Source organism: Monopterus albus, unplaced genomic scaffold (assembly GCF_001952655.1).
Source record: "Monopterus albus unplaced genomic scaffold, M_albus_1.0 scaffold49.1, whole genome shotgun sequence".
In the NCBI taxonomy this organism is placed as follows: Eukaryota; Metazoa; Chordata; class Actinopteri; order Synbranchiformes; family Synbranchidae; genus Monopterus; species Monopterus albus.
Window position 1 is genome coordinate 1,618,882 of NW_018127929.1, and position 8,584 is coordinate 1,627,465.

At 40.3% G+C, this 8,584-nt stretch overlaps 3 protein-coding genes across 3 annotated transcripts in view; 2 read left to right on the forward strand and 1 right to left on the reverse strand.

Annotated features, from left to right (window-relative positions):
• Positions 1-182, forward strand: part of astn2 (astrotactin 2) — a 181,759-nt gene extending 181,577 nt beyond the window's left edge. The window contains exon 16 of the mRNA XM_020600844.1: positions 19-182. Coding sequence (XP_020456500.1) covers positions 19-182 — 164 coding nt within the window. The remainder of the gene's footprint in view (positions 1-18) is intronic.
• Positions 183-2,517: 2,335 nt separating this feature from the next.
• trim32 (tripartite motif containing 32) lies at positions 2,518-7,244 on the reverse strand. Its single transcript, XM_020600952.1, has 2 exons — positions 7,041-7,244; positions 2,518-5,586 (listed from the first exon to the last, which is right to left on the reverse strand). The coding sequence occupies exon 2, from the start codon at positions 5,571-5,573 to the stop codon at positions 3,516-3,518; it is 2,058 nt and encodes a 685-aa protein (XP_020456608.1). The 5' UTR covers positions 5,574-5,586; positions 7,041-7,244; the 3' UTR covers positions 2,518-3,515.
• Positions 7,245-8,535: 1,291 nt separating this feature from the next.
• Positions 8,536-8,584, forward strand: part of LOC109960620 (astrotactin-2-like) — a 44,119-nt gene continuing 44,070 nt past the window's right edge. Inside the window, exon 1 of the mRNA XM_020600845.1 lies at positions 8,536-8,547. Within this exon, the coding sequence (XP_020456501.1) occupies positions 8,536-8,547 (12 nt within the window). The remainder of the gene's footprint in view (positions 8,548-8,584) is intronic.

Sequence of the window (8,584 nt, forward strand, 5' to 3'; positions counted from 1 at the left end):
TGGTTTTGCACCACAAAGCGGCCAGCCACTATGTGTCTGAGGCCCTGTACGGCTCTGAGCTCAGCTGCAGCATCAACTTCCCCAGCAAGAAGGCCCAGCAGCAGCTCTGGCTACAGTACCAGAAAGGTGAGCATGCTGACATACAGGAACAAAACCCAAAAAGGGGGGGCAGTGTGGCTTAACAGCATACCACTAAACAAAGCAGACAATTGAGTGCTCCAGCCGTATAGCTTAAAGTTTGACCTATGTAAATCCACATTTATACAAAAATACTATGGATATTTTAGTTGTTTCATAAACGTTTATTGCACTCAGATAATCAACAATACAAACAGGAATTCGAATACACAGAGATGTCTTTGATTTGTTCAACACACTGTAAAGTTCACAGCCTCCGAAAGACGTAACACCTGAAGGACATGGGAGTTTGGTTCAAGGATACTGTATATTGCAAACATTATGAGCCAACAGTATAAATTACTAAACTGAAGAAGTATGCAAGGAAATAAGTTCTGTTCAAAGACATATAATAAAACATATTCAGAATGTGAGACACAGATGTTCAGCGCACTGACACAAGGACACTTGATTTTTGTAGCATTTTATGCATTTTTCTGTCATTGTAAAAGTCTGAATATTTTCCAGTAATGACTATTTCTATTGACCACTTGAATAAAGTGAAAGCACTGAGAGAAAAATGTTGTCTTGATGAAAGGTTGACATGCAGCAGAATCTATTTAGTGTTGATATACAAGATTGCTGGTCAGGTGAAACAAAAAAAGCACAAGGATATGACTGTGACAGACTTCACCTGATATTTAAACTGAGCTTTATTTTTTCTCCTAATTTATTTGCTTATGTATAAATACTAAATACACATTTACAATATAGATTTTCACATGTATATTTGTATGTTTTGGGTTAACAGGGCTCCAGGTGCAAAGTTAAGGTCAACTTTGTGTAATTATTTATTTTTAAGGCTGAAACTGGATCAGACTGTGATATGCTCTTATGAGCAAACCTGGACTGGAAGAAACTTATTGCCTCAGACCATATTTACTATTTGACTTTATGGACAGAATATGTTACATACAGTATTATTAGGTGGGTTTCAATGATTAACTTGATTCCCAATATTTAGGCCACTTAAATATTTTGATTAAAGGTGTATTTTATTATTATTTTACCTGAAAGCATCATCTTTCACATGCTTCATATGAACTCAAAAATGTACATGATAAAATATATAAACTACATGCTGACAGCGACCAGTTTTATCTGAACTAATAACTAGTACTTACAAGCAAAACACTGTATATGGCTGTTGTCATTACCATGTCCACTGACACAGGCTTCAAGTTGTCTAGTGTTGAATAGAAACCTGAGGGAGTGACAGCAACACAGAACCAGCATCCCGTTGTACTAAAGCCAAATTTGGTGTGTGATGCTGGAGTTTTCAGTCATCATTAAGTGCTGTCCGGAAAACTGCTGTAAGCGCCTTCAAAGACTGTGTAACCACTGTCCATATGAAGGGAAACAATAGCATAGAACATGTTCTCTTGAAGAAATGTCATGTTTGAACAAAGCCTGTAAGCATCACATATACTGTAAATATCTGCTGTCCCTTTATGCTTGAGCTATTAAGTTATGCTGGCACTGCAACAAAAAGTAATTTGAAGATAACTGTATAATGTAGTTGAGAGCAAGCCTATATGGAAATGGAAGAACAGAACCTTGCACTCTTAAGGGCCATGCAGGTTACACGCATCTTCTGGGACTCCAGAACTTTGCTACTATGTTAATGAATGAACACAGTTCTGTCTGACAGTTAGATCAAAACATCTTACACTAACTTCAATGGTGCCAAAGAGGTATTCAAGTAGGACTATACAAACAACATGAAAAGGGAGCTACAGTGTTAGTGGTCATATGTAAAACTAATCAACGCTAATGCTGCAGTGTAAGCTGAAGGGGATGTAGAGGCCTAAAGCCAAGGTGAGATATACGAAAAGCTGTAATACAACCAGGACTGGATGATAAGAATTTTAATCTTGAAGATGTAACTTCAGCTTGCCTCCTAGTGATATGGTAAGCCATTGCTAGTGGCAAGGAAGTCATGATGAAATCTGATTTTAAAAACCTTTGCAATGAAAATGGCACTGAAGCAAAATACTGCACGATTATGTTCTCAACTGGTTACTCGGGTTATGGTTGATGTACGCAAGTCAGATAGGCAGTATCATTAAGTACTGCAACCAAATGATACTCTGTTCTACAATTTTAACCTTGTAAAGCCCAACATATAAAAAATGGCCAGAACATTCTAATTTTTTGGAATTGAGATGTTTATTAAGCCTTTTAACAATATCCAAAATATAATTCAAGATTCACGATTTTTATTTGCCATATATGCACAGACGGACAGTCCAGGCATATAGGAATAGAGGTGCCATATTATTTAGATTATTTTTTTTTTTTTTTTTTTTTTTTTTTGTATCACATTTGATACATGGGGCATTTTTGGCGATTTTGTTTGCTCAGAAACCTCACGTATCAAATATGATACAAATGGCTTTATAGGGTTAAAATCAGTAAACCTAATTCTTTCATAAACACAGCAACCTTCAAAGAAGCTTAAAAAAAGGACAAATTTTACCAAATTATGGTGTTTTCTTTATAATAGACCTACACAAACGATTTCTTCAGACAGTGCCAGTAAAAGTTATGTAACCCACAGAACCCAGCTAAATAACTTATTAGCATTACCCAGCTTTCCTCAACAGCACATAATGTTAGGATTTTGTAGTTTTTTCCTGTAGGCCACTTAATACGCCACATGTAATGTTTGCTGTATGTTAGTGAATGCAATTCAATGAATGATACTTGACTACTGTTTTGCCATTAGCTAACTGAACAGTACATTTTAAAGCTGCCAGCTGCATTCAGCAACATCAGTGTTAATCTGTGCTACTTAAACCTAACACTAGGAAACAGTGACGTGTCGATAATAAAGTGCGTCACAGGCCAAAAGCCTTGGTATTCTTTATTTCATATGTAAATACATGTTCATTTCCAGTTCTCCTGCTGCGCTTCTATTGCAAAGCTGTGCCAAGTCAGTGAAAGCCATGCATCACAGTCAGGCTGAATGGTGGATATGGCAGCCAGTAATAGAAGAGTGAAAATCATCTGTTCTTTGTGCCTGCATTAGCTTTGACATCAATGGCTTCTTTTGCTTATTTAAGTGTTAAATTGCGCCAGCTTTGTTCAATGTAGAACGTTGCTAGGTCTCTTAATATTGATTCATTAAAATAACCAGGTGAGAGGCATCTTATTTTACTGTGTTTTACTTTGAGGTATTAAATTAAAATCCAATAGAATTAAACCAAACCAAACATTCATTTAATAAATCAACAGTTAACAGTGTCTTTATGCCATTTCAAACCTTCCATACACATGAACCAATACATACCTACTCAGCCTATTATGCTCACGTGTAAATAGACTGGACTGTTTATCTAAGAAGTGAAGGAGTGCCTCCTTTGAGTGTATGTGTAGACTTTCACACAATGGTCCCAACAATCTAGCACTAGCAATTGTCCTTTCTGGGTCGTAGCCACTCCCACAGGGCAGGTCAACCCTTCCTGGATGAGAATTTTGAATCCACCCTCTTTGAGAAACTGGAGGATTTCTTTCCTGCCACTGTCTGTTACCAGCAAATCCCCGTTTGCATCCACACACATGCCAGTGATGCAGCGGAAGTCCTCTGTCTCTGCAAAGAAATGGCTGAGCTGCTTGCCTAGCTGGCCATCAGTACCCACTGAACCAATGGAGAAGCCACCTTCCAGGTGCGGCTCATTGTGGCGTTTCTCAAAATTCAGGGCCAGGCCCTGGGTGAAATAGACTGTCCCAGCTGCATCACACGTCACAAACTTTGGCCGCACAGCAGAGCACAATCGGCTATAGCTGACCACACCTACACTGCGGTCCACAGTTAGACACCACAGCTTGCCACCTTCCACATCTGACACCACAAACTGGCCTGATGGCATGGCAGTAATGCCCCAGGGTTTAATCAGTTGGTTCTTGTGGCAAGCCACACAGTGTCCATCCATAGTGTAGACTTTAACTGAGTTGTCATAATTGTCAGTGACCCCAATCAGACCTTGAGGAGTGACAGCAATGGATAATGGGATGAGGTTAGGCAAGTCAGCCCCAAGGAAGCTCAGGACAAAGTTGTCAATGCTACTGGCATTGCGGCGGATTTCGCGCTGGAAACCTTTGCGATTGAAGATCTGGACACGGTAATTGCCACGATCAGCCACCAACACTTCACCTTGTGGTGTTACACAGATGCTGACAGGTAAATTGAACATACCAGGCAGAGTTCCCTTACAGCCCATCTTCTTCACGAATTGGCATACTGGGGGCCCTGCACTTGGCCCAGCTGTTCCAGGTGGTCCCCCACCTGCATCCAGGGACTTTGACTTAAAGCTGCCTGGTGAACCACTTACCAGCTCCTCTACTGCGGAAACCATATCAATATCTCGGTAAAGATCCACCGGAGCCCCCACTGCACCACCTGTTGCCCCAACTGCCCCAGCTACACCCTCTACATCACCTTCAAGTGCAATCTCCAACCCACTCTCCTCATCATCTGTATTGACAGTATAAGTGTTTGCGGTCAATTGGCCCACTGCTAAAGGTTTAGAGTGCTCTGTTCTGACCAGCTCTGGCTCTTGCAGCTGAAAGGTAGTAGGCAAGTTGCTCCTGAGATCCAGCTCCTCATCATCACCGCCTCCACCATCATCCTTTAGCAAGGCAATATCAGTCTGCCTCACCCTCACTGTCAGATAATCACACCGTGACACCACTTTTACCTCTGCAATGTTAAGGAGATATGTCTGCTCTTCTAAGACCTGCCCATTGAACTTTTCCACTTCTGCCATGGAAGCTGTGAAAGTCCTTCGAGACCTGCCCATCTCCTCTTGAAGACGTAGCTCAGCTGTAGTATAATCCTGCTGCATTGCCCGGTACTTTTGTCTCAAAGACTTGGAAATATTTTCAATAACTGTCTTTTTCCTCTGAATTTCACCCATAACCTCACGCAGAGCAGCCAGCTTGCCACCCAGTTCTTTACGACGCTGTTCAGCAGCCACCCTAATCAGCTGGACTGAATGGCCTTGATGCAGATGGCCCTCCTCTTTACAGACCTCACAGAGGACTGTTGCACAGTCATAGCAGTACTGCCGGGGTAGACGGTTGCAGCAGAACTTACACATTAGAGCAGCAGCAGCAGCACTGCAGGACATAGTACAGTCTAGGATCTTGAGCACAGTGAGATTGTCAGCCAGCTGGGAGATACTGCTCATACGGGAGACCTTGCTACAGAAGGGGCAGCGCACACCATTGATGGTATTAGCCAACAGCTTCTCTAGACACTGCCGGCATACTGTGTGACCACACTGCAGGAGTTTGGGTCTCATTTGTTCCTGGTTGTATGTCTCCAAACAGATAGGGCATTCAAGCACCTCCCTCATTAGGTCCGGGTCCAGCGGGGAAGAAGCTACCGCCATTATGATTCTTTCCCTGGGTGATAAAAAAAAAAACAAAGGAAGGTTTTGTAACATTTTTCCATTCTGTGCAAAATTCTACTGAGTGCAAAATACTGTATGTGACTAACTCACGTGAGTAGATAACCAAGTATGTAAAAATTATTATGCCTCACAGCTGGGTATTTTGAAATGAGGGTTAAAAGCAGCTAAAAAACTCAGATTTGATGCAAATGTGGCTGCTTTATTATCTGTAGCTAATGAGTTTATCTTGGTAACATTAGTGACCTAGCATCATCAAGATTTTACCTTTGTATTGAACTAACATGATGTTAATTTTGGAGTAATTTGAAGTTCGTTTAATGTTAGTGCTTTGTCTGACAGGGGTGACCAAATTAGTTAATGATATCATTGCATGTTTTTCTAGTTTCCTTCTCCAGCTAGTTCACACACATGAATTTAATTGAATAATTATATGGCTCTTATACGTTTTTCAACTGATACTGGACTGAATTAATCAAATTTTGATCATCAAAAGTTGCTTCACCTCAGGCTAAATTTAAAAGCTAGTAGCTAAATAAAAGCCACTGGTCCTTAATCGCGGCCCTAATTCGCAGTCACCAGAGCTTTCTCCTGGATTGCCAATTTACTTGTTAGCTGCGGATGGAGGCTATATTTTGTACAGTTTGCTACAACCGGGCATCCGTAGTATACTTGGTTGCTAGAAAACAGGACGTGATGTGAGAGGCAAAGAGCGTTCAGTTTGTTTTAGACTCACTAGAAGACCCTGTAGTGTCGAAAAGAAATTAGGTAGAGTAACTAAACAAAAAAAGCCACTAATCTAACGTTAATAGGTTGCTTTGCAGCTTTGACTAGCACAGCAAGTTGTCTCAAAGTATCTAGCTGTCACTGTAAGCTGACAAATAAAACGAAAGCAACTTACTGGGTGAGTTAACAACTAGGACACAATTGACTGTCCACAACTAAAGCAAGAGGGTGTGTTATTCATTACTAGACAACGTTAACACTAGTTACAATTCACCACATCCTCTTGTTAGAAGACAAAATACGCCTCCGCAATATGGCAGTTGAGCAAACAGATAAAACGAATTATTGCTATTTAATGTTAATCTATCAGTGAGCTAATAGTTAGTTCTAGCAATGCTAGTGAGAAGCAATATGGTGCCCTACGTTATATCTAGTCACAAGTCGGGGCCAGTCGCAGTATCGTGGACTTGTACTGCTCAAAAATAGGTTGACATTGCAGTCCCATGCTTAAGAACGAATTGGGTTACAGTGAAAATTACTAATATAACACATGTAAATACGGGGCCTCACTACAAGTTAGCAAATGTTAACGCCGTCCTTAGACAACGCCATAATGTTATTCAACATTATGTCCGGGATCATTTTGATAAACGTGCATTTCAACATAATACACTGAGCTTATCGCAGTGTCCCTGTTCAGACGTTTCTGCTTTAAAACATTACCTTTTCTTCAGTGTTGGCTGGTTGACAGTGCAGGACTCTTGATGGGCGTGCTACCGCAGCAAGCTAGTGAGAGACTGCAGTGCTGACGACGTTACGCACTCTCAGTCGAAACCTTGCGCAATACGTACGGCTCTGGGGCTTGTTTTGATTGGCTGTACGCCGGATTGCACACGAGCACGCCACGGTCTGTGGTCGCGATGCAGGGCAGGTGATTGTATTCATATCTGTCTTGTAAAATGAGCAGATTATATTAAGATCAGAAAGACCCACTGCCTTTCATTTGCCTTATTCTGAACAGAACAGTGGCAAAAGAGTTTGTTAGGCAAACTGGATTGTATTCATTTTCATGCATAGTGTTGTCTACGACTATAATAGTTACCTCATCAACATTGCAATTTATTTCATGCTAATTCAATATAATGTAAATTATCCTGAAATAGTAGTTATTTTCGGCAGGAATACATCATTGTATCTGTCTACCTGCAAAGAATCAAACTTCAAACCAACTTGTTAACTCGAGAGAACAGTAAAGTAAACAGACAGAGAACACGTCTAACAGAGAGAACCTGAAGTACACTCACAGGCTACAACTGCATTTGAAACCATACAGATTCACCTTTTAAACATAATGCAATAATTAGGGAGAGAGACCACTAGATGTCAGAATAGGTCTACTAGAAGATACACACCTCTACTCACAGAGTGACTAGATACAAGAGTGGGGATTATGAGATTTGCTTTTCTTTGGTCAAGCAGATTTTTTTTAAACAAATAGATTTCAAAGAAATGTGAATTGTGTATTTACACTGACAATTTTTAATTAGTCAATTAGCATATTTACCTCCACCAAGTAGGTGTTTGTTTGTTTGTTGATTTGTTCACAGGATAACTCGAAAACTAAAGAATGGATTTTGATGAAAATATTTGGAGAGGTAGGGTCTGGTCCATGGAAGAATCCATTAGATTTTGGTGCTGATCCGGATCATCATCCCAACCCAGGAATTTTTTAAAAAGGATTCTTCACCATTGTGAGGCAGGGCCAATCTCAACATTTTTGCTTCTAATTCCATAAACAATGCCTACAGTGCTTGGACAAAACTTGCATGATAGCATTCACATAACACCTACCACACAGTAAAGTATGATCTGCATCCAAGTAATATTCTGGAAGTTCTGATCCAGAATGTTCAAATTTATAGGGCTCATGGAAAACTGGCTACTGTGAGACAACAAATGTTGCTATGGACTTGCAACTAAGATCAAATTCTAGCTGAAATTCTGGTGATTCAGTAGAATGTTATCAGATTATCAGGTATAAATTTTCATGGTCAAGGAATCCTATTTTATGTGGTCATCATTGCTTTTAGGTGTAATGGCATAATGGGGGACAATGATCTGCCTTCTTGGAGGTTTGCACTGCCTAGTTTTACTGTGTTATGTTAATTCATGTTATTGTAAATTAATGGCCATTATACAGTACCGGCTGTTCAAATAAATGAATAGTCAGGTAGGTTCCAGTGTAAAGCTGAAGCTCACACTTCTAT